The sequence below is a fragment of the Zeus faber genome (assembly GCF_960531495.2).
Source record: "Zeus faber genome assembly, chromosome: 6".
Classification (NCBI taxonomy): Eukaryota; Metazoa; Chordata; class Actinopteri; order Zeiformes; family Zeidae; genus Zeus; species Zeus faber.
In genome coordinates, this window is record NC_137201.1 from 1,388,975 (window position 1) to 1,416,150 (window position 27,176).

Sequence of the window (27,176 nt, forward strand, 5' to 3'; positions counted from 1 at the left end):
GTGACATGGCGAGGCCAGCTGTCTGTGCCTCACAACCTCACCACAGGGGTGCCCCAAGGCTCGGTGCTAGGACCCCTCCTCTTTGCCATATACACCACCTCACTGGGCCCGATCATCCGCTCACATGGCTTTTCATATCACTGCTATACGACCCCACTGTCTCGACGCAGATCTCGGATTGTCTCGCTGACATATCCACAAGGATGAAGGATTATCATCTTCAACTAAACCTGGCGAAGACGGAACTGCTGGTGTTCCCGGCCAAACAAGGTATTTATCACAACATTGATATTAAATTCGACTCTCTATCTCTTGTTCCTACCAAGGCTGCAAGGAATCTTGGTGTCATTATTGATGACCAACTGACATTCTCGGACCATGTTGCCGCCGTCTCCCGGTCCTGCCGCTTCACACTACTCAGCATCCGAAAAGTCAGGCCGTACCTGACCCAATATGCCACTCAACTGCTGGTAAAAACCTTGGTGATGTCCCGTCTCGACTACTGCAACGCCCTCTTAACAGGCTTGCCGGCCTGTGCGGTGAAGCCACTACAGATGATACAGAATGCGGCGGCGCGACTGGTGTTCAACCAGCCAAAGAGGGCACATGTCACTCCGCTGCTCATCGAGCTCCACTGGTTACCTGTAGCCGCCCGCATGAAGTTCAAGTCTCTTATGCTGGCCTACAGAGTGATTGCTGGGAATGCTCCCGCCTACTTAAATGCTCTTGTAAGAGCACATGTTGCCCCCCGGATGCTGCGCTCGTCAAATGAGCGTCGCCTGGCTCTGCCGGCCATACAGCCACAGCAATCCAGGCTATTCGCATTTGTAGTTCCACGTTGGTGGAACGAGCTGCCAAAAATGACCAGAGCAGGGACCTCCCTCTCTGTCTTTAAGAAGCACTTGAAGACCCAGCTCTTCAGTGAGTACCTCCTGTCCTAACCTACAATTACTTAGCACTACTTAGCAGTATTTATTGTAACACTAATGTTGTTGTTACACTAATCTCTGTCGCAATGTAGCTTGAATGTTATTCTCCCTTGTAAGTCGCTTTGGATAAAAGCGTCTGCTAAATGACTAAATGTAAATGTATATCTAACATTGTTAACACTGTGCTACATTACAGATAAATACAAAACCTTAGCTTGAATGTTATTCTCCCTTGTAAGTCGCTTTGGATAAAAGCGTCTGCTAAATGACTAAATGTAAATGTAAATGTATATCTAAAATTGTTAACACTGTGCTACATTACAGATAAATACAAAACCTAATAACCAGCCTTTAAAATAAATTAAATGTAAATGAAATAATATATTCGATTTACAAGCACGCACAAAACGAGCCGCCTGTTAATTACACAGGTTAAACATAACATTGGTTAACATATAAGGCCGTGTTATTATTTGATTAATGTACACATTTAAATCACATATTGACATAATTTGCATTGAAATGTGGCATACAGAAGATAGTTTTTCCGGTGCTGTGTCCCCTCGTCCACCTCCCCAAGATTGCGGACTCTCGCTGCGCCTTCCCCAGACGTCCGCCGGCTTTACAGCGTCCCTCCGCCCCGACCATGCCGCTTAATCGCTGCGCCTTCCCCGTCCCCGCCCAACCCCAGGGCTCAGGCACACCACCGCCTCTCCCCGGTCCGTCCGAACATTAAAAATGCGATTTGGTTATCGAAGAATGTGATTAACGGTTTGAAATGGCTCTTATAATACGCGCAATATTTTTTTATAATATACGCAGTATTTTTTCAGACTTGACGAGTCGACTAGTCTAATACCGCTTTTACACCAAAATTAATGGGTTTACCGGGGTTATTTAAACCCACAAATTTTAGGCGCCTTTCCCATTGGCAGGAGAAATGCCATTGTTTTGTCACAATCAACGTCAAGAACACGCCGGAAAAAAGGTGTCCTGATTCCAGTGTGATTGGGAATAAAACAGTAGAGGACACAGCAACTTAAACAAACAACAACATAAAACAAAGGAAAAAAAGTATTTTGAGCCATTCAAATGAATCGTATCATTCGTAAACGACTCAACACTACAGTAGAAGCAGCATGGAGGATCCAATCTGCTGGTGCGCGTGCCAGCGGTGACAGGGTGTGCAGAGTAGGGATGCAACGGTACAGTGGTCTCACGTTCGGTATGTATCACAGTTTTGAGGGCACGGTAAAGGTACGGTTTCAGTATCTGTATATTCAAGGGGAATTTTTTTTTTTTAAATAGTTAAAAAGTATAAAAAATTGTTTTATAGTAGTCTGCCACAAATAACTAGTGTAACGCTCTGTGTGTATGACTGTGGGGGGAGGAGGGAGACGGGGAGTTCATTGGTGGGTTGTTATAATTTGCATAAGGTTATCTGATTGGATAGGAGGTGTCCAAGATAGTGGATAATTCAAATATTAATTTACGTTATTTATTTATTAATATATTGTATATAATATTTAAAAAATGTTTCACAATAAAAAATAACAACAAAATAGAACTATTGTTTATAGTTATTTTTGTGTAGGACAGGTATAAACGGTATTTTTCACACATAAATAATAATAGTAAAATAACTTCTTGAAATAAAACCTCACAGTCAAAACAGTGTGTGTGTGTGTTCGCTTTGTAAATCTGACGCGTCAGTGGGTGCGCTCCTTCCCAACCAGGGCACCTGCCGGCAAGGGAGGAACATAGGCTATCCCTTACATAGAGGGGGAAACATTTGCCAGTGGCAGGAGATGGAAACTAAAACAAACAACACAACATAAAACTATAAACTTGATACAAAAAAGAACAGCTCATCACCCAGCAAGAATCAGTTCCCTTTATTCGTACAAAAGAGCCGTTCAAAAGAATCTGATCCTTCGTGAACTACCCAACACTATCCGGTGTGAGTGGAAACGAGTGTCTGAAGAGAAGTTCGTAATAAAGAGGGACACCATCCCAGGGGGTTATTTTCCGACTGGACACCTTGATTAATGGCACTCTTTACGCAAACATTTCTATGTGGTTTTATCTTGTGTTTCTATTGGAAAGGCTGTGTAGCCACGCGCAGTTGAAAAAAATTCACCTCTCACGCAAAAATAGAGAAATGCTGCAACAGTGGATTTAACAGGAAGCGTGCATTACGGTACGCTGCACCAAGCCCATACACTGCGTCAACGCGTCCAGTGGACTTCTAACGTGATAACATAATATGTGGTTCAGGCGTGCATATTGAACCACAGGGGACGTACCGAACGGTTTGATAACATACCGTATACCATTGCATCCCTAGAGGAGACGCTCCTCTGGTTCGGACACCGGCTTGGTTGGCGCTGGAGTGGCTCGGAGCCCTATGGGGAACGTGGGGCTTCGCTGCTGTGTTCCCCACGGTGGGATCCCTATACTCAAAACATTTCATGGTCCCCCATGCAGGAAAAAAGTAATTGACTTCTGATTTGAATTGTGGATTCTAAATGGGATATGAAATGATGGAATGATAAACATCAACGCACATCACATTCCGCCAGTAAAGGGGCCAAAATTAGCGGGTTGACCGGGGTGTCCTGTTAACATCAGAGCCGATCAAGGGTGGAGCCGATAAAAACCTGTGTGGGTCAAACCTGTCCTGGGTCAATTGGCAGGGCCAATTGACCCAGGATTAAAACCTGGGTGTTACCTTTCCCACTAATGACAAATGCCGGATGTTAGCAGGTGTAACCAGGTTTTTGTTTGGGGCAGATGTGAAAGTTTTGCAACTTTACGAGCATATTTAGCCCCTCAAAAATGTAATTAATTTCAGTGAAAAAAGATAAATTGGTTCTGGAGATGGAGTGGCTCTGAGATTACCTTTCCCACTAATGACAAATGCCAGATGTTAGTTGGTGTAACTGGGTTTTTGGCGCAGTGGGAAAGGGGTATAAGTTTAAACTTCTGTTTAAATGTGAGGGAAATTAGTAGTTAGGAACATCTCTATTCTCTATTTGTCGGAACAACCAACAAGGGAACTGAATATTTTGTTAATTTATCGGTAACCCCAACACAATAACTTAGAACCGACCTTTAAAACATAAATTAAATTTACAAGCACTGCACAGCGCGCACGCATGAAGCAAGCCGCCTGTTAATGACTGTCAAACCGACAAAAGCTCTGATTATTCTTCTGAATGTGTCGGAACAACCAGCAAGCAGACTGAACATTTATTTTTGTTTCAAATGAAAAGCCCTCTAGTGCTTGTGAGACAAAAATGATTACGATCAAATATTTTGAATGAGGACAAAGGCCTCTACCTCCAGAAGGGGGTTTTAAAACATTTGTCTTTGTCTCCCCAGGAACCACGCAGAGTTCATGTAAAGAGAAATGTTTTGCTCCCTACAATGTCCATTTGAACATGAAAGAATCAGATCACACCTGGCCCTGTTTACCTTCTATGGAGATGAAGAAACTCAACAGGGGGCGCAGACTTGTTGGAGACCTCTGACCCAAGCCTGACTGTATAAAACCTCCTGTCTTTTCCTGTGATATTAGATTGATCCGAGCGCTGCTTTGTAGCAGTACTGAATCTTTCCCTTTATTCTGCAGAATAAATAATCTTGAATATTCTCAGTTTTGTTTTCTTGTAGCGGGCAGATTAACCTCACCGATCACCAATTTCTTCCACAGTTTGGCGTTGTCGGCAGGATCTCTTCTTGCCTCTGTTGGAACTCTTCATGCCCAGTTTGTGTGCACAACGGCAGGCAGGAACTGACCGTAAAGACATCCGAGAAGGAGTCCTCTGGACGTGATTGGCAGATCCAGCAGAGAGCAACACGAGATCTTAGAAAAATTAAGGTGAGGACTAACTGAGATATTGTACCGATCAGAGAAGATCGAAAGAAAAGCTATTGTGTAAGAAATGGCTCTGGGTAACACTTCTTTGTTATCTCAGAAATCCCCCCTCACATAGATGTATGGCCTGTTTGCGTGCGGCGCAACAAGGACGGGGTAGCGGATAATTGGTCTGGAGGACTGAAAAAGTGGCCACTATGTATCGATCAAGAGGATCGTGGGTTTTTGTTTGTTTATCTTTATTTTTTTTTATATACATGTTTTTATTCAATAATAACTCAACATTATTGAATACATAATATTATAGAGTATTGTTGATTCCTCTTAGCAGATGCGTTGAGAAACTTCTGGTGTTGTAGAAATATAATACATTTAATTAATAACTAGAGTAAAATTTATTGTAACGAAAAAGGGAATAGAAATAAAATAAAAGTTATTAAAAGTATTGTAATTTTCATTATTGTTTTGTTTATTGTTTTTAACTATTTTGTTTAGATTTCATTTTGGAGGTATTGATAACAGCTATGCGACTTACTTTCTAACTAGTTTCAGAAAATTTTAATTAGTTAGGAGAACGGAGTTCAAGGGCCCACTGTGTGACTCTATTTGCAGTATAATACACTTTCACATGAATCCTGTGTGATCAAATTGGTGTCTGGCCGATTGATCACTCTGGAACACGTATGGATGAGATGAGTCCGGAGAGACAGTTTCTTGGGCTTTGTTTAGCTTCCTGGCTGATAAAATCTCAATGAAACAAGCGAATGTATAAATGCAAGATAAGCGTGGTATGTGTGCTGTACATAACATGTTAAACTAGTTTCACACAGGAGTCCTTGGTGTAAAATTAGCATTATAATCTGAAATATCTGGTAGGATTGCTAGAAAAGATACCGTAAGGTTTTAAATTAATTAGGATTTTTTTTTTTTTTTTTTATAAAAAAAAATTTTAAATATTGACAATGAAAGTGGGAGAGTTTGCCCATGATGCATTTGGGATTCTTTGTTTAGGATGGAACTTGGAGAAGAGTGCGTGTAAAAGTCATTTTAGTAGGATATTGGTTCAGCAGAGGAAGCTGCAGAACTGAATAATTTAACTAATAGTCAAATGTTATACAACAGAGATCTATGCTGTGGTAGTATGAATAGATCTTGCACGGTTTGAACTGTTGGATTGTGTTTAGAGAGATGATTGTGATAATAGTGTTGTGGTGAGTTGAAGCAGGGTTTTAAGTTGCTGGAAAGTGTTTTTAGTTCATTAAATGCGACTTTGGTAAGGTTAGGAGTATGGTGAGTTTTTTTTTTTTAAGAACTCTAGTTGGTACTTTTGTTAATAAGATTTTATGGAAAAGCATTAGAAAATTGGTAAAACTAAATTGATCAATATAAATAAAATAAAAAAATTGCTTCCAAAATATGTTTTAAGACATCGCGGAGAGCAGATATGATGCATAGTAGCAGCAGAAATTAATTCGTTTTTGGTTAAAATTTACTTTATTTTTCCCTTAAGTGTTCTTGTGTCAAAGTGATCTGCTGGTTGAGATAAGATAATCCTTTATCTATCCCACGGAGGGATAGTCTGCAGTGTTACAGCAGTAACAAATTGAATGGCACAAAGCATTAGTAAATTGGTAATTCTAAATCAAAGGATATAATAAATAACTAAATAGTATAGATGAAACACTATACATTAAATCATGATATTGCATGGGTGAATTGTTAGTTTTGGTGTGATATACAACTGTGTTTGTATGTTTCAAATCCTTACCAGTTACTCTTTTTTTTATCAGTAGGGCTGGTGATTGTTTAAGTTGATCGAACAAAATAATGAATACTATTAATTTTTATTTTTGTCTTACTCTCGAAGTAATCTCGATTTGACATTGAATAAGGTAGATGTTGATATACAGTATAACATTTAAGTAGTTTAACAAAGAGGAATAATTGTGTTCTTTTGTATAAAAGAGAGGTAATGGATTGTGTACATTCGCTTACTAAAAGTTGGACATTTAGATGGGGGTTTTTTTATTTGGACTTTCAAAAATTTTAAGTTTAAACTTGAAAAGATCTTGTGATTCAATTAATGTTGCAACGTCAGGCTGAATAGAAAAAGAAAAGACGTGGGACATTTTCTGAACAACGAGAAAGCTTCTGTTATGGAAAATCAAATGCCAGCGAACTTGTTGCTTGTTTTGTTTGGTTTGTTTGTCCGTCATCTGTTTTTGTATAAAACAGTGTGTCTATCTTTGTACAACTGGTTGTGTTTGTGTTTCTATCTTTGGTAAACTGTTTTTTGTTTTTATTTTGATTGCATGAATATGTACAGGCAAGTGAGATACGGTGTGGTGTAGTTGTTTGATGAGACATACAGAATATGTTCTGTATGTCTCATGTTTAATGTTGTGATGTCATCACCCCCCATTTTGATCTTCCTATTTGTGTTGTTTACATTAATGTACTTGACCCCATCTCTATAGGAAATGTTGGAGCCAATGCAGCCAACAAAGCCGCCATACCCAATTTTTGCTTTGTCTAATGATGGTTGTCTCCTCCACAGATGAGGACACAGGCTCACTAACTTGGTTTTTTCCTTTTCTAGTGTCCTGCACTAAATTATTGGAGTGGCAGAGCCACTTGGTACAGTATGTACTGAGCTGTATCTTTCCCACAAGTTTTTTAATTGTTTTACTTGTTTGACATATGGTAGGTACCATTTGTCAAAAAGGAGGGATATAGTTAGAGAACTAAGTAAACATAATGATTGTGCTTAGAACAATGCAGGAACCTCATGTTGGACTAATCAAGCTGACGCTTTGTCATGATTAAAACATTGTTTGGTGATAATTGACATGTTTTTCAGAATGGAATCTCAGTAAAGGTAAGCTCTACTGAGTTTTTATTCCTGTCATTAGTGATGATGGGAATGCGAGGACGATCACATGGTGCGACAGGACTGTCCCAGCATGAATTGCTGACCAGGAGACCAATGCGGTTAAGTCTGTCTTCTGTCAACAAAAGCCACATATGAAATACATCACGTAAACCAGTAGTGATCACGTTGTCCAGTTTAGTATTTATCATTGTTAGATTTACTTTATTAATGGATTAGTTAGATGGGATTATGTTCAGACAACATTTGAGAAATGGGTCCTGGGAAAATTTGAAAAGCGTTAATTTGATAAGCATAATTTACACACTGTCGGTTGTTTTGTAGCCTAATCGAGATTCTATGGACATTGTCTCCCACATATTAGACATTGTGATAATATTATAGTTGTTACACTAGGGTGCATACATAAACCTTTGTGCGGAGTCTGTAGTCGTTTATTCAACATAACTGTTTGGGAAATTACAGAATTATTCCACATACCCTATTTTACATTCATGGACCTAGACCAAACAATGCTAAAAATGTGTGCCTCTCACCCAAGTGTTTAAGTCTATGTGCCCAGGTTAAAGCAACCCTACCCATCCCACTCGAAGGACCACTACGCCACCTCCGACCAGGTACCTGGGTAGCGACTGCTGGAGGAAAAGCTGGAACTTCGCCAGATTCCTGGGACCGTTACAGATACTCCTCACCACCGCAGTGGCAGTTAAGGTGGCAGAACGACCAACGTGGGTACACACATCCCATTGCAAGAAAGTCAATCATCGGACGTGAACTGAGATCACGATCCTTGTGGGATACGTGCTCATAACCTCTGTCCCGTGAAGAGGATATGCTACTACAGTATTTCTACTTGAAAAGGATGACGCCCCATCAACAGGAAAATATTGGACACGCCCGTGTTATCATCTTTCTTTCTATGCCAATTTACATGTATAATCTGACCAAGGCCCATCAAGATGTGCGTGTAAGACGATCAGGAACATATATGTCTGTGACATCGTTTCCAGCTGAGTATAGGATTGTAGGTGGAGCAGAATTTTTTTTTTTACGTCTATATTAGCGGCCGTAGGTACATCTACAGCTTTTAAGTAGTTAAATATCATATATTATAGGTTGTTACTGTTCATTAATACAGCTATCCTAGCAGAAGAAGCTGTTAAACAAGAGTTAACTTCGATCCGTTTGATGGTTCTCCAGAATCGTATGGTAGTAAACATAATGAGTGCGGCTCAAGGATGCTCAAGGATTCTCTAGCACCAGCCCATGGGCTGGTGCTTGTGCTGGTTTTCAGTTGGTTCAACTTGCGAACCTTCATAGAACCGGTTTGCTTTTCCACGGGAAAAACGGATCCGAGAGCCATGTCATTACGTCACTGTCTAGGTCTTTTCATCAGGATGGGGGACAATAATTGGGGGTCCAGCCTGAAAATTCTCTGAATTTTGAAGCCTAAAACTATCTGGAACACCAACTTACATACAACTTACATAACACACGAACACGGTTGACGTCTTGTTTGAACCGCGAATGCATTGGACGCCGAAATATGTCCAACCCGGCTAAAACTATCTGGAAGACATACTTCAGCATAACCTACAAACACAGTTGAGGTGTCGTTTAAACCACTATTTGACAAGGATCTTGTGGTTTAAATTTCAGCCAAACAGATCCACATACAGAGCAGATATTATTGAAAAACCGAACTTTGACCCAAAATATTTAGTTGGTCTTGGTTGATTCACACGTCACAATGAGATTTAAAGTTAGACGCTTTATGATGTCATCATATTATTTACTATAAATGTACAATTTCCAGTTGGACCGCATCCACTGTACAGAGTGAACTCTCTGTAGTGGTTCGACATCACCAAACTATCGATTTATGTTTGTATTTATATAGATTCTTATTTGGTAGATGTCAGTCGATCTGTTCGATTGACATTTTAAATCCGTGGTCCACATTACTTTTTTTTTTAATGAAAAAGGTAATACAAAGTAATCCTTAAAAATGTGTCCACTCAAACACGGAAATGTGTGACTGATGTGTTCAAGATCCAGGGAGGCATCGGAAAAATAAAAGCCATGCAATTGTAATTACCCATAGAAATACCACAAGGTTTTTAATATTTCATGGAAATGGCAACTTACTGAAAATGTAATTACTCAACTCAACTTTACAAAAATATTATGTTAAACTCAACAAATAAATTCAACAAATTCATGCCCGACACGGCACCAAACGGCCACCAGTCACTGGGGGTGCAGCTCTATTTCCACAGACAACATGGGCTCCACGGACTGCTAGACTTCGTGTCAGTGGGCTCACAGCTTGTGAGTTCCAATAATTCAAAGAAAAAGTGTGCTCCAGCTCAATAAAATAGAATTTATTTTACAATATTTCCACTTGATTTGTCCACTTGTGAGCTACACCAACCAGATTTTACGTCCATGAATTCCATACTGCAGAAGCAGTAAATAAAATCGCAGTCACAATGTTTTGCTTGCAAGCAGGCTTTCTTGTCCCCGCCCCCAGCCCCCCGAGGTAAGCAGTTGTTGGTTCTAATCCAGCTTCAAAGTGGTGCCGGTTTTTTTGCTCTTTAAAACGCGAAGAACCGGTTCCAGATTAGGCACTGGCTCCGAACCGGCCCTCAAAATGCCTTGGTGGAAAAGGCAGTGGGAGTCTACACCACGCACCTCGAATAATGCGAATGGGTGTCCAGAGCCAGAACCTGCACATATATGTGACCCACCACAGCAAAACTCGCAATCTCGCGCATTTCAAAAATCGCCAGGAGCAGCCAAATAAATTGAAAAAAACATTCTTCAAGGAAAATTAGATTTTTCCAGATTCATGTTCCTTTGTGGTTTTTTTTATCTCTCAACTTATTTTCAAATTCGATTTATAAGTAGTAGAAAAATGTTAAACCGTGGAGTTAAATATTCCAGTTAGATTACATGGGGAAACACAGTTCACTTACCGGGACGTGGAACAGCTCTGAATAACATCGATCGACGATTTCCTTTAATGCGAGAGTCCAGGTGAAGATCATTTATCCATATTCCATGTGATGTGAAGTCACAATGTGAAACCGTTTTGATAGAATTCAACCATTAAATCGTACTACTTTCACACACGGAGCAACAGTTGTAAAAAGGACGTAGAAGAAGAAGACGAAGAAACGCGTCACCCACCTACGTCACTTCCGTAAATAGACGGTAAAAGCGCAGCACGGGGTGTTTCGGTCTCACTTAACTGTGAAAACGTTCTTGTCTGTATCGTTATGGATTATGCAAAGCGGGTGGTGGAAGCTCTGCATCATATTTCGGACCTTAATTTGACCAGTGCGATAGATCCAAGTCAGTGTTAGCGGCGAGTACTGGACTTCATTTTCCGCGATGATAGTCTGTTCTCCGACGTACGCGGAGAATGACAGCAACGCTGAATTTGATATTACTCCAGACTTGGAGAACATTTCAAACGGCGGATTTCAAACTTAATGTGACAATGAAATGGAATATTTTCAAGAACCACCGGAGGAGACCGACGATACGTTTGTTGTTGTTACAACAGAAGAACTCGATGACATGAAGTCCGTTGAGGTTGGTGACAGATTTCAGATTTTTCAGACTCGTAATATTGATAGACACTACATTTGGTTGTGTTGTCCGTACTTTTAAACTCCAAAATAATTCCACTTTTATAAAACATGTATATTCTTACTGTTGAATAAAAGGTTGTTTTTTTTTTCATAGCTTTAAAAATATTTGCTTGATTTGCACAAGCTCTGATTCTCCACTTTCAAACGATGCAAAAAAAAATAAAAAATTGGAATGATGATGTCACAAAGCGTCTCGCTTCACCACCCAACTGGAAATTTTAGAACCTTGGCGTTTCGGCGATGCAGAACATTCTGCTACGGTCCTAATAATAATTCCTTGCATTACAATAGGGCCTTCACACTGCTTGCTGCTTGGGCCCTAATCAACAATTGATAAATATATAAATTCAGGAATGCACATTTGCTGAGCTACGTAATTCCCAACTGATAAATACACACATATATACACAAACGCAAACACACCCACACATACACACATGCACTCGAAAGCAAAGAACGTGTCTAAATTAAGGCATGGAGGGTGGGGAGTAGGTCAATGTGAGGTCAGAATAGCAGAGCCAGGAAACAGACTGCACACTGGCATGTCAGATCTGTCTCTTTCTCTTACTCACTCTGCATCACTCCATTCAAATGATATGGCATTTTTGAATACCTTTACATGTCCTCGCATAATCGCTCTAATTACTTCTTTCCTATATTCAACTAGTATAAGGGGATGTATTTCACAGATTTTGACAATAGGCCTTGGTAAGTATATACTATTTTTTATTTTTATTTTACCTGTGAGCAGGGTTGAGTGCTATTGCCCTTGGCTGGTCCAGATCCAGCCAGAACAGGACTTTCCTGGATGTTCCATCAAGATTGGCCACTTCGATTCGATTAGTCTCCGAGTCTGTCCAGTACAGCTTCCTACCCAGCCAATCACATGCCAGACCATCTGGGCTGTCCAATCCTGATACAACGACGGTCTGGCCTGTTCCTAGGGCTTCCTTAAAAGCTAGAGAGGAAAGAAAGAAATGAGGAAAGAAAGAAATCTGTAATAATGATAATAACATACTAATAATAATAAGAACAGCAACAAAAGTTCAAAGGTAGACACAATGACAAAGCATTGTTAATATTTGACCACGGTCTGGCAAACGTTTCCCAATTGAGGACAAAGTGTTAAGTAATAGAGACATGGTTTGGATTATGCTAATTGTTGCTGCTCGAACAAGAATATATGAGTTTTAAGTTAATGTAAATCTACTTTCGTGCATTGTCTGAATTTAAGGAGAAACTGCAGCACATCATTGTTAAAATCATATCAGTCAGTGGTTCACACCCTATCCACCAGTCTTCACAGACCTAATCAAGCTCTGTGGACCTTTTCCATATCATAGCAGTGGGATCATTTACAAATAGTAGGTTTGTTCCATTTTGGTCCTTATAGAGAATACATGCGAAATAACAAAACTTCTATACAGTATACAATACAGTCTATACAGTACGTGTTGCAGTGGCGTACCTAAATGTAAAACACCAATTATTAATGTTATGAGCCACAGTTGCGATTACCCCACTGTGAAACATCTGTGAGAAGGTGGCATAAGTATCATGTTAGTGTTAAAAAAAAAGTGGTGAACAACCCAGATCTGTTTAATGTAAAAGTGCCCTTTTATCATTAACTGCACGTGTGTACTTCCATTCTCATAAACTCGCTTCATGCCATCTTTCAAAATAAAGTTCAAAATTCGAGAACACATTGAAGGCCTGGATGTGTTCTTACTCAGACTAAAGCATTGAGGGGGGAATTCACAAAAGTATTGTGCAGCTTTTGCGCCCGTTAAACCGCCACAAAGCACCAGCAAGTGGTGAAATGCACCGCTAACTGCGCTGCCACGCAAATAACACCTCGGTGTGCCAGTGGTATTTGCGCGTATTTTAATGAGGTATTATGCATACATTTGGTGCAAAATTGGCCCCTTTCTATGGAAATGAGCCTCGTTGCAAAAAGTGTCCAATTCACAGACACACTAATAGCCACACACATTTAGCATGAAATTATTACCTTCTGCAGAAAGCTGGTGGTATCTGCATGACCAAAAGTTTTTTGAAAAAAATATTTATGATGATTAGACAAATGGTTAATGAGTTACGGGAAGTTTTCTGCTGTGTCCCGCTTTTGCAAAGTTTTTTTGGTGATGCCCATGTTTTTGGACATCTGGCTCATTTATAAGGAAATGTGTATTTCAGTCCCGCAATGCTGTACACAAATGTTGGTGTTGATACAGTCAAAATCCAAAAAGTATATTACAGGGCCACCATCTGGCCGTCCACAATGTTCCAGCCCCAGCACCGTATGGCGGCGACATCAGGGCATGCCAGGCTCCCCTGGTCCAATGCTCTGTGGTATTCGATCAGCAGCCGATGACCTACATCACAGAGACCTCCCACATCGCCTACCTCGTCGCCTCCCTGAGGGGGGCAGCTCTAGCCTGGGCATCGGCAGTGTGGGAAGGTCCCGAGAGTCGCTCATATGAAGCCTTCACGCAGGAGATGTGGAAGATTTTTTAACCACCCGGTCCATGGAAGAGAAGTCGCAAAGAGGCGCCTCCCCCCCCTGTAGCGTGTCCGCACTCGGCGTGGAATTCTTGACTCTGGCCGCTGATGGCGACTGGAACGGCAACACGCTACAGGACGTGTTCCAGCATGCTCTGAATCATAATCTGCGGAATGAGTTAGCGCTGTGGGACAAGCCCGCGAATCTGGACCAGCTGATAACCCTGAAGACCTGGCTGGACAACCGGCTCCGGGAGCACCGGCATGAGAGGAACGTGCAGATCCAGCCAGTACTTCTTGCTCTGTCAGCGACATCCCGGGCACCGGCTTCGGCACTTCCCGAGCCCTACTGAAGTCCATCGAGCCGACTGCCTCACCTTTCAAGTGGACCTCCACGGCAGAGCCTGCGTTGGCTGAGCTCAAACGCTGTTTCGTGTCGGCCCGTGTCTTGGCACAGTCTGACATCAACCTCCAGTTCGTGGTGGAAGTGGACCCCTCAGACACAGGGGTAGGAGCAGTCCTGTCCATACCAGACCCCACTATGGCCTCCTCCATCCCCTGCCCATCCACAGTCACCTGTGGTCTCACATCGCCCTGGACGTCATCACCAGTCTCCTCCCATCCAGTGGCAACACCACAGTCCTCACCATCATTGAGCGGTTCTCAAAGTCCGCCCACTTCACCGCCCTGCCCAAGCTGTCATCGGGGAAGGAGACCGCCGACCTATTGGTGGCCCATGTGTTCCGCCTTCATGGAATCCCTGCAGACATATTCTCTCACAGGGGTCCGCAGTTCATCTCACAGGTGTGGTGAGCCCTTTGCGCTGTCCTGGGAGCCAAGGTCAGTGGCCAGATGCAGAATTAATGGCCAATGGCCAGATGGAGCGGGAAAATCAGGAGATGGAGGCCACGCTTCGCTGCATCACCACCGCAAACCCCTCCTCCTGGAGCACCAAACTCCCATGAGTTGAGTACGCTCACAAAACACTCCTCAACGCTTCCACTGGTCTGTCCCCCTTACTCGGCTACCAACCCCCTCTGTTCCCTCTGTCCAGGCCCACATTTTGGCACCCCAGTACGTCCCTGGCGCCCCGGTATGTCCCCGGTGCCCTGGTACATCCTCGCCCAAAGGGTCTGGTTCCTGGTGAAGGACCTGCCCCTCAAGGTGGAATCCTGCAAGTTCGCCCTACGGTATGTTGGCCCCTTTGTTGTCGAGTCCATTGCCAACCCTTGTGCTGTTCGACCTCCCCCTTCGTGTCCACCCGACCTTTCATGTATCCCAAGTCAAGCCTGTTGCCTCCTGCCCCCTGTCTCCCCCAACCCCGGCCCCTCCACCACCTCGCACCATTGACAACCACCCTGCCTTCACGGTCCATCGTCTGCTGGATGTGCGTCCCCATGGCCGTGGTCTTGACCTCCTCATTTATCCAAAGAATTGATGAGTTGAATCTCACTTTAGAAATAGTGGCAGTCCTCTAGCATTACTGCTAAACAAGCTATGCAAACAAGCTACTTAATTCAGTATACAATTTAAACTGTAAACAAGCTGTACCCGACAATTACCCAACAGTCTCTACTGCTACAACCTATGATGTGCTGCTGCTATGGAACGTGACAGACTTGCTGCTGAACACTGGTGAGCCATGATGGGTTTTAATACTCCTGTGGAAGATGTGATGGTATGTGCGTATGGAGAGAAGACATGAAAACTTTTTGACAAATGTAATGCTCAAGATTTTTCACCGATACAGGTCAGGTTTTATGGTGGCGCAATTAATTGGATTGCAAGTCAAGGTAGGAACCCTCGAAGAAAACCCTGGTTGATGGAAAGATTCACCCAATTAACTGTCAGCAGGCCTCAAGCCTAGTTCCTCTAGGCCCCTTCCCTACTGGTGTGGTAGGACTGCACACTGTGCCAACTCACACAAACAAATCTTTTGCACTATATTGACATTACAGTTGACTAGGAACTTTAATGAGACTGTGAAATAACTGACATTACTGACAATTGCTAAGACAAACGTTTGCACTTTAATCACTTTAAAACAATCAATTGAACTTTCATTGGACTATATAACAAATGAACAAAATTTTTGCACTGTAATTAATTTAAAGTGACTTGCATTGTAGTCACTTTGAAGTGCATTATACTAAAGAATTTTATGGCATTGTGCAATTACGATAATATTGGTATTGATGGATTTATTTAATTAAAATCATTGATGAGAGGAATTTTAATATAGGAATTGATGGGCTGATTGAGTATTGGGTGTTCTGATATTTTAAAAGTCTACCTTCAAGAGAATTTATATAACTGCTAGTAGCTAGGGCTGATCAATTAATCAAATTCAAACAGACATCGCAATGTAATAGAAGGCAATTTTTCAAATCACAAATGCTGCGATGTTATATTACACAATTGCGATTCTTTAAGGTTTTATTTAAAATTATATAAAAAAAAATTCTAAAAGAGTATTTCAATCAGTTTTGTCTGAGACATTGTCTGCAGTATTCAAAACTGAGTTTCACATTAGACACAACCTATGACAGCTTCGAGAGAGAGCGCATCTATAGAGATCTGTTTCCTGGTAGTGATCAATGATCTTTTAATTGAGTGATCAATGGCTGATCACCTGGTTTCCACGAAAAATGTTATTAATTATTCATATTTAATTATATTGCCTTATATAAGTAATAACCCCGCAACTAATCTTACAACTGGGCCACGTGAGACCGCCTTGTCCAAATCTTCCATTTGTCACAGCCACAGCCGTGCCTTTCTGTCCCCTGGTCTCCTTATGTGTCTCCTCCTTTTGCCTCTTGTATCTCATATGTCCATGTCTATACCTGATAGTGCAGTGTGGGCGTGGCTCCTGGTACCAGGCCTGGCTGGCACAGCTGCTCTTCGTCACACCCATCACCACTCTCCATAAGAACCCCGGCTCCTCATCTAGACCTCGTCTGATTGTACCGTCACCGAGTGTGGTATTCTCCAAAGTGCTCTCTGGTGGATTCTAATGTATTTGTTGCCCCTTGCCTTGTCTGATCATGTCCGCCCCTCGTCTCCAGAAAACCTCTCACATGCCTGCTTGCCTACGCCTAACCACCTGCCTGTCCACACTTCAAGCCCTGTGCCTTCAGCCAGCCCGAACGACCCACCTGCCTTTCAGTCCATTCCCACGTCACTTTGTTCCCCCCTTGTAAATAAAACCTTCTAAACTTCCCCCGTGGTGTGGGCTGCGTCTGTAAGCCCTTCCATTGTTAGCTTGGGTGGATTCCAGTGCCAAACAGAGTTTTCTCGACTCATGTTTAGCCTCCCAGTCTGGCATGTGAAGCCCCTTGATTGTCCCATGAACATTGGTGCCCTAGATGGCAGCATTCTGGCACAGGTCACACACCAGACCAAACCCCTGCTGCTCATATTGTCTGGGAACCACCGAGAATACATATGTTTCTTCATTTTTTCCTCACTTCACACCCCCCTGGTCCATGGACACCCCTGGCTAGGACTGCACAACCCTCACATTGATTGTTCTGCCAACAAGATCATTGGGTGGAGTTCCCTGTGCCATTCCAAACGCCTGTGTTCTGCTCCTGTTTAACCTCCCTCTGTCTCCCAGGTTACTCTGGACCTGTCTGTTGTACCTCGTGAATATCACGATTTAGGGAAGTTGTTCAGTAAGGAGCGGGCACTCTCTCTGCCGCCCCATCGCCTGAACAACTGTGCGATTGATCTACTGCCTGGTGCCTGCCCTCCAGCCTCCTCTACATCCTGTCCCGTCCTGAGCGTGAAACCAAGGGTACATCACTGAGTCACTCTCTACAGGGATCATCCCACCTTCTTCTTGCCCCATAGGGGCAGGTTTCTTCTTTGTGGCTAAGAAGGACGGGTCCCTTTGACCCTATATTGATTATTGTGGACTCAATAACATCACAGTTAAAAACAAGTATCCTCTGCCTCTCATCAGCTCTACCATTGAACCCCAGCCCCCCAGTGCTCCCTTCGCCTGGACCCCTGCTGCTGAAGAGGCCTTCGGCCAGCTCAAAGAATGCTTAGTTTCAGCTCCCGTCCTGGTCCAGCCTGATACCTCTCGGCAGTTTGTCATCGAGGTTGACGCCTCAGACGTAGGAGTGGGGGCCGTCCTCACCCGGCGCTCTGATCCTGACTCCAAGCTTCATCCCTGGGCCTTCTTCTCACGTCGTCTCTACCCAGTGAGCACAACTATGATGTAGGCAACAGGGAACAACAGGCTGAACAGCCGTTCATAGTTTGGAATGACCTTGTGGGTCGCCTGAGGGCTCCCATTGGGGGGGGGGTTCTGTCAAAGCCCCAGCCATGCCTTTCTGTCCCCTGGTCTCCTTACGTGTCTCTCCTCCCTTTCCCTCTTGTATACCTCTTGTTCCCTCTCTATACCTGACAGTGCAGCTTTGGCATGGCTCCTGGTTCCAGGCCTGGCTGGCACAGCTGCTCCTTACCATACTCATAACCACTCTCCATAAGAAGCTCATCATCCAGACCTCGTCTGATTGAAACGTCACCTAGTGTGGTGTTCTCCAGACTGCTCTCTGTTATTTTCTCATGTATTTGTTGATCCTTGCCTTGTCTGACCCTGTCCGCCCCTCGTCTCCAGAAAACCTACGCCTCACCACCAGCCTGTCCACACTCCAAGTCCCTTGCCTTCAGCCTGCCCGCCTGGACCTCGAACGACACACCATGCCCACATCATTTTGTTCCTCCCTTGTAAATAAACCTTATATACATTATATACCTTAAATACATCCCCCGTGGTATGTGCTGCGTCTGGGTCCTATCTGCCTCGTTCATGACACCATTGGCCCCACAGTAAAAACACCACAACAGTCTCAATGCAATTAATAAATAGAAAAAAAACTACTTTTACATCAATCCATGGCTTTATTTAAGTCATAGTTAATTAGATAGATTGCCAAAGTTAATTTAAGTGCGATATTCTGCGATATTCCAGAGAACACGGCATCAGCGCAAAAACCCAAGCCGCAGCACACATGCGCAGTAGTCGGCCCGTCGCTTTTTCCAGGTAACTTCTGTTTGCCATCTATCCGTATACATTTGTACATCATTTGTGTAGAATAATACATTTGTAGTTGCAATGGTAATAAAAATATGGTAATAAAACTATGGTAATAGTAATAAATTGCAATTATTGCATACGTCATGCTTTCCGTTCCTTATTAACATATTACTTGTAGCCTTATTGTAAAATGCATAATGGTTTGTTTGAGGAAAGGGACATTTCAGAAATTTGACTCTTGCAAAAATATTTTTTGTTAATGTGGCTGGGAAAGGTTGAGTACCACTGCTATAGAATGATTTATGGCTTGTGTTTAGTGAATAATACAGAACATAAGGAACTTTTGGAAAAATTGCATACTAAATGGAAAAATTGCATACTAAATCACAATCGCAATATTGATCTAAACAATCGCAATTCGATTATTTTCACAAATCCCTCTGCCAAATAGTCCCTACTCAATGCTATATCATGATTATATATATGTTCATAAATGTTCCATTGTAAGTGCTACTTGTACAATTATTGAAATGCTGCATACATTGGGATAATACAACAAGTGTGTGATTGGTCTCACTCCTTTAAACAGAATTGAACTAGCTGCATTGACTTTGCTCGGCTTTGTGAAGCCCTAAACCCACTAGTTGCTGCTTGTGGCTTTCATTTTGGATGATTGAGCTGCGTCCTTCAGTTGAGCGCAAAATGGTTTGAAGCTGTGAATTGCGCCTTGAGGCTGTATTATAATTCTTATTACTGTCACAGCATCTGATGGTAGCGGAATTTGTAGATTAGGTTCAACTAATTGTCAGTGCACAGAGTACAAGTACTGAGGCAACAAAATGCATTTCTCCCATATCCAGGATCAGTGGGCTGCCATATAGCCGTGCCCTGGGGAGCAGTTAGGGGGTTAAGTGTCTTTCTCAAGGACACATCAGCATGCTACCAGGAGGAGTCGGAGATCACACCGGCAATCTTCGGATTACAAGACGACCTGTTCTACCTCCTGACCCACTGCCCCCATGAATGGGCAGCAGTCTGTGGTTAAATGATTAAAGCCAGTAGTATCAATAAGCTCCGACGTTGGGACAGCTGTCAACAGCATTTGAGAAATTAAGAAAATAGATATTCTATTTATTTACACTATATAACCTATTTCTAACTTGCCTAGATGCTAATTTAGAAAAAAAAATGATGACCGATAGCCGACCCTCAACTAACTGAATATTAACAGGTAACAGTTAAACCCCCCCAAAAAATGTTAGTACGGGGAGCCCCCCACCACCGTCGAATACTCGCATTGAACAGCCGAATCCGAATTGACTGACAAAATTCTCAGTACGGGGTGGGTACAGAAATAATGAATAATAATCGGACACACACAAAAGAAATCCCCCAAATGTTTAATGGACTGTCCCTCCCAGTGATGAGCAGAACAATTGAAAAGTTTCTCCAGAAGCCCTTGAACATAGGATGGAAGACAGTCAATGATGATAAATAAACAATGTTTATTGTGTTAATATTTCATATCCTCCTGTAACTTTCAGCAGCAAAAAAAGTGAAATACAAATATATATATAAAATATATATAGATAAAATATTTTTTTATTTTATTTTACTTTTTATTATTCGCGGTGATGATGGGAATGAGCCCTAGTTGCCCATGTGCAATGCCATGAGTTGTTTTTAAGAAATAGATTGTACCGCCTCTTTACCATGCAAATTTTTTTTTCTTTTTAATTACTTTTTTTTAAGGTTTTTTTAACTGTTTACTGATCGTATTAATCAGTCAAAATTTTTATTGTCGGTTAATGGTGGACCGCTTAATTATTATCATCCCTACTTGGTAAAGTAAAATATATTGAATGAACTGTCATAATTTCTTGTTCACTGTTCATTGCATTGTAATATTAAGATTCAGTGAGAACTAAAATTTCTTCAGTAAAAATTGTAATATATACACATTTTATGAATGCAATAAATTAACTGTGTGTTAAGAGTAGCTTTTATTGTAGATTTTCTCATACTATTTAAATGTTTTATAGTCACTGCATATAAACCTAAAAATACGTGTAAAATACGTAAAAATATGTGAATTCGCCACTGAGGATGCACTCAACAGTGGTGCCATGAGACATGGAAACACAACCAAACCCTGTTTTTACTGAGAACAAACTCAAAAGACATTTGTGAGTACAGAGAGTAGCTTGCTTTGTTTCATAGACATGGCTTAATTAGAACATCTTGGATGGTTAGGTTAAGATAGCCGGCTTCACGCTGCTAGGAGCACGCCGGGAGAAACAGAGCGGTAAGAGGTTCTGAAACTGGAGGGGAGAGAGAGGGAGCGGGAGAGAGGCTAAGGCTCTCCCCCTCTCCGCTCAGAGCTGTCGAGTAACCACTGGTGCGTCCCCACTGTTGGGACAATGGGGGCGCACGCCTCCCTGTTGCCTTCAGTAGCTTTGGGGCTTAATTTAGTAAAAGCTGGATGTTTTTGTGTAAATACTGTAAATAATAAATTCTGCACTCCTGGAATTGGAAGACCGGATTTGCCACATTACATTACGTTATATGCGCGCGCAAGCCCCCCCGCGCACATGCGCCCCCAATAAAATCGTCGCCAATCGCTGCCCCCCAGCGATTGCTGACTGGAATTTTGTATGATCGTCCAACGCTATTGTATGGAGACAATTGGCCGATCAAACCACAACCACCTGATACATCTTGTAATTGTGGACAAGCCTGTCCACCACCAACAGGACTGTTAAGGTGTGGTCTAAAGATGCTTGGGAGGACCTCCGTGCATGCTTCCAGACCACAGAGTGGCACCTGTTCCAGGAGAGCCATGGTGAGGACATTGAGGGCATCCCTTCAGTTTCTGTGAGGACAGCGCTCTACCCACCAAGAAGGTCAGCTGCTTCCCCAACAATAAACCCTGGAATAACAAGGACATTGAAGTCCTCCTCAACAAGAAAAAGAGGGCTTTCATGGCAGGAGACGGAGGAGGCGAAATCAGTTAAGAGCTTAAGAGGGAACTGAGGGTAATTGCTTCAGGGAGACGACAAAAGACAAGATGCAGCAGAACAACGGAGAGAGGTGTAGAATGGAATCAAGAGAATAATTGGCTACAGACAGTCAAATCCAGCAGTGGAAGGAAACCTGGAATGTGCGAAAGATTTCTCCCATTCGAGCCATCCTTCCTCCAGGGGGCAGCCAGGAGCATTTGATAGCCCTCACTTTGATGGCGGCTCAGGACCAATTCCAGGTGTTGTTGTGGTCAGGGACAGGAAAGTGTTCTGCACATTTTTAATCGGGGTCCTTTTTTTGATATTGGAGGAGACAGATATGAGCACAGGGGGAACATGCAATCTCCACAGCGAAAGGCCCCTCATTCGGAGATAACCCACTTAAGCGCGGTGCCAACAGCACCCAAGGCTGCAATCGAACCCAGGGCCTTCTGGCTGTGAGGCAGCAGTGCAAGCACTGCGCCACCATGATGAGGCAGATACAGTAGATCACGACATTGTGCTGTGGGTCAGCTATTAACTAACTGACGTAAGTCCGTCTGCAGGGCAGCATGTCACGACATGCTGATGAGCAACACCAGCTCATTCCAGGGAACTGTCCTGTCACCATTATTGTTCAACCTCTACACCACTGCCTTTCGTTTCAACTGCGGAATGCCACCTCCAGAATTTCCCATCCAGTACAAACCCCTCTCATCCCCTCTACAAGGAGCTGAGGCTGACAAGGAGCACCTTCAGGGACAGATGCATCACTCCACGGTGCACAAAGGAACGCTTCAGATGTTCGTTTGTGTCAACGACAAACAGACTGTTCAACACCGCCTGCACCAGTCAGCTGTGACACCCCCCCCCCCCCCCCCCAAATCACTTAACACTTCTGAGATCTACTTTTGGTGGATGCACTCCCATTATACTGACATTATAATACCACTTGGACTGTAAATCTGGATTATACTTTGCACCTGGACATCTAATACCACCTTGGAATATAAATATTAGGACTGTTGTTACATATTAGGACGGCTGTTGTATCAGGCTCATTAGTACTATTACGTGGGGATTTTTCTCCCCACGTTTGGATCTCTGTTATCATTGGATGCCATTTATTTTACTACTGTTACTACTCTGAGCCATTTATTTTACTACTGTTACTACTCTGAGCCAATTCTGTTAGTAATGCAACAATACAGTAACTTGTACTTACTGCCACTTGCCTGTATTGTGCTCAATAGTTAGCAAAGGGCTACTTCATGTTAACTTTGTGAAGATAGATGTCTACATATTTGCTATTTCTTATCTAATTTTCATTTGACTAATTCATTATTTTTTCCTGCGGTAAAGTGTTATCTTATTTAAAGGATGGAGGTGCTTACAGTTGGAGGACTGGTTCCAGTGGGTCTGCTTTATGGCCTCCTCGCTGACATCCGTCCAAAATATGAGGCCCTCGGCATAGAGGAAGTCCACAGCCGCCGCATCCTCCAGGTCACTGACAACCACTGCCGACTCCCCCCGAACGCCCTCAGCGTCCACCAGACGCACATCACGACGGTTGGCAAAGAGAAGAAGAGGAGAGCCTAGGAGAATAAGGGAAAACAAAGGCAGGGAAGTTTTCATGAGCTATAATGTAGGGAAAGATAACAATTGTGCCATCCTGTCTAAACCAGTATACATTCTGTTAGGTTTCTGAAAATGAATGAATTCCTGTTCATGCTTTGGAGCAATGGTCTTGGTGCATTTTCTGCTTTAGCCTGCCTGGACGAATGAGACAGGGCTTGATGAAGACTTTTAAAGCTGTAAAAATGACAGACTCACAGACTTAACAAATTACCAGCATGATGGTAACTCAGTGGTATGGGACGGCCACTGACACAGTAGCTGACAACGTGCCTGTGGTGGAGACTTGTGGTTACTGGCCTGGGCAGGCAGGGTGTTGACACACTATGGGGGTTGGCACCGCTTTCTCTTAAGCAGGAGGTAAACTTAAAAAGACGTGAGAACAAAAGACGTAAGAACCACCGGAGAACATATCCCAGAAGACCGTCAGCAGAATTCTCAATAAGAACGTGGCTTTGCGTTACATAAATATGAACAAAAAGAAAAAAAAGTGAAATGAAATTCAAACAATGCCATTTATTGACAGTACCCGTACTTCCTCAAATAGTGACTTTTATTAACCTCAACTTCTGTCTGGGTGTTGTGCTCTTCAAAATAAATACATTGGTAAATATATACTTTAACTTAAACTCGCAATAAATACATATGAAATTGGAGCCACGGGAATGGCCGGGACGCACGGTGGACCACAGATTACTCTGTCTCCATTACGCTATCCACTGTCCTGATCAAAGGTGGAACATCCCTTAGCTGAGTTTAAAATGTTTGTATTATATAAGTAGAAACTAACGAAAACAATAGATCGAAAACACAGGAAAACTGACACGGGGCTCGACACATGAGGCGCTTGGCGTGCAGGGCTGTAGGCGAAAAAAAACAAAAAAAAACACACACTGACTCAGCTTTGTTTACCAGTTTTTATTTGCGTATCGGTTGATATTTGAAAAAATACGGTGAACTGGAAAGGGAGGTTGAAGTCCGTCCCCTGCCATGACACAACGGAATTTGGACCATGTGGAGCTCTCAGAATGAGAAAAAGACAAGGTTCACTTCGGGGGCTTGCGCTGAGAACACCGCAAGAACCCAGAGCACTGCGTCAATTTGTTTTTATCTTGTTCTGAAGATGTCTTTTTCATCCAAAACTTCTACTTCTTTTTGAGTGAACCTCCACCTTAACTCTTAATTTCCTACGATACAATGCCGCTGCCTTGTGATCAAATCTGGTGATAAATCAAAATCTCAGCTGATAAAAGCACTCACTATTGTCCTGCTGTACTGGAGAATACGCTAGGGGAGACTGAGCTTGCCCTTTTTTTTTTTTTTACATTTTAAATGAATAGGGGTGGCACACTCAGCTCACAAATTGAATATAAAGTTTGAATGGAAATAAATTATGAATGCAGAAGAGTCAGAGAGAGAATTCAAGTATTTTTATATTTTGAGACTTATTATTTCTTAGTGTCTTGTAATTAGATTAGATTTTAGATTGTTTTAAATTAAAATAATAAAATCTCTTTAAAGAACATAAAACATTCAGCTTTTAAAAGCAGATATACGCACAAACACGTCGGAAAAGGAGCGTGTCATGGTTGCAGTGTGATTGGGAACAAAACAGTAGAGGAGACAGCAACTTAAACAAACAACTACACAAAACTGTAAAACATAGGGAAAAAAGTATTTTGAACCGTTCAAAATAATCAGATTGTTCATGAACGACCCAACACTACAGTAGAAGCAGCGTGGAGTATCCATGCTGTCGGCCAGCGCAGTGGCCCTTTGGCGGCGGGGATTGGAGACTAGCTTGGGGCGATGCTGGAGTGACTCGGAATCCGGCGGGGAGAGTGGTGGTTCTCGCCCATGCTCCCCATGTTGCAATCCCCACACTCTAAACATTTCATGGTCCACCATGTGGAAAAAAAGTCAATAACTTGACTATAACATGATTTTGGTTATAGATTCTAAATCGGATATGAAATGATCGAATTATACATGGATATCCCTGTCTATTTATACAACAACATACGGAACTTCAACACGTGTCATCGTGCTCCATGATGCTTATTGTCAATGTTTTTGTACCACAAAATGTTGTAAATATGTTCCTGGCATATTGAGAGGCATATTAAACTGTGATAACCTCAAACCCTTTTCTCCTCCAAGCAACAGGCAATATGGCATGTTGCTTTATTGATTCTTTCAATGTGCCAGTTGGTTTGCAACCTGTTGCTAACCCAGTGCTATATAAAAAACTATCTGCCAAATTTAGTACTTAACAACCAAGTACTTACCAAATGGTAGAACAGTGTGTATTATTAAGACAATGTGAAAACACAGTGGCAGATCATCACCTTCAAAAAGCAGGTGGACTGAGTGAGAGAAAAGGAGATAAGAGGTATAAAAGGTATAAAAGCAGACAAACCTGATTTTGTGATGAGTTACATGTACTGCATTTAAATGCTGCTACGCCATCTTTTAATTCTATTTATGCAGAACATTTTTGTTATTTACCAAGTAACACAACTCTACTCATTTTGCATGTAAAACTATAGTTACAACTTTTTTTATATTTCTTCTGTCAATTTGAAGTTAGATAAATAACATTTTGTCGCCATTGCAACTACCAATGGCAAAGGAAGTCTACCGTATTTTCGCGACTATAAGGCGCATATAAACGTCTATTTTTTTCCTCAAAATGTGCGGCGCGCCCTATAGTGCGGTGCGCCCTATGTGTGTTCCGCGGACATAAGGCGAGGTGGCCCGAGTTGGAGGAAAGACTCGAGCGGTGGATCATCGAGCAAAGAACGAGTGGGGCGAGCGTTTCGACGGTCACTGTTCGACTAAAAGCAGTAACGCTAGCGGAAGAAATTAAAATTGAACATTTTCAAGGAGGTCCGTCGTGGTGCTTTCGTTTTATGAAACGGTGCCATTTTTCCATCCGGACCAGGACTACAGTAGCGCAGCAACGTCCGGTGGATTATAATGAAAAGCTGGCGAGCTTCCACTCCTACTGCAGCAAACACATCGCCGACAAACGCATCCAGCCAAGCCACATCACCAACAGGGACGAGGTGCCGCTCACTTTCGACATCCCGGTGAATCACACGGTGGAGAAGAAGGGGACCAGCACGGTAGCGATACGCACAACGGGGTATGAAAAGGCGTCGTTTACTGTTATGCTTGGCTCGCGTGGGAGCGATGGATGACCGACGGAGACCACAGTTTCACGAAAAGTGGAAGGCAGCGCCGGGCAAGTTACGCCACAGTTTGCGGATGGATTGTAGATGCTTGGGCTAACGTGTCTGCTGGCACTGTTGTTCGAGCTTTCGCAAAAGCCGGCATCATTTCCGAGGAGCCGCACGGCACGGAAAGTGACTCTGACAGCGAAGAAGGGGAAACTGGCATGTCTGATTTAGCGCAGCGGTTTGATTCAGAAACAGAGGATGATGACTTCGATGGGTTTGATTAATACTTTGTAATAAATACATGAATAAAGCACAAACATACTCAGTTTTGCTCCCGCTCTATTTTTAAATACGCAGTAGAGGTATTTAAACGTAGTAGAGGATATGTACCGGTATATAAAACCCGCGCCCTATAATCCGGTGCGCCTTATGTGTGTGTTAAATACAGTA

General features: G+C 42.6%; 1 protein-coding gene across 1 annotated transcript in view; it reads right to left on the bottom strand.

Moving 5' to 3' along the window:
* The window catches only part of lrp5 (low density lipoprotein receptor-related protein 5), a 117,299-nt gene that overhangs the window by 77,784 nt on the left and 12,339 nt on the right, over positions 1–27,176 (bottom strand). Inside the window, exons 2-3 of the mRNA XM_080002409.1 lie at positions 23,304–23,504; positions 12,100–12,316 (exon numbers count right to left, since the gene is read on the bottom strand). Coding sequence (XP_079858535.1) covers positions 12,100–12,316; positions 23,304–23,504 — 418 coding nt within the window. The remainder of the gene's footprint in view (positions 1–12,099; positions 12,317–23,303; positions 23,505–27,176) is intronic.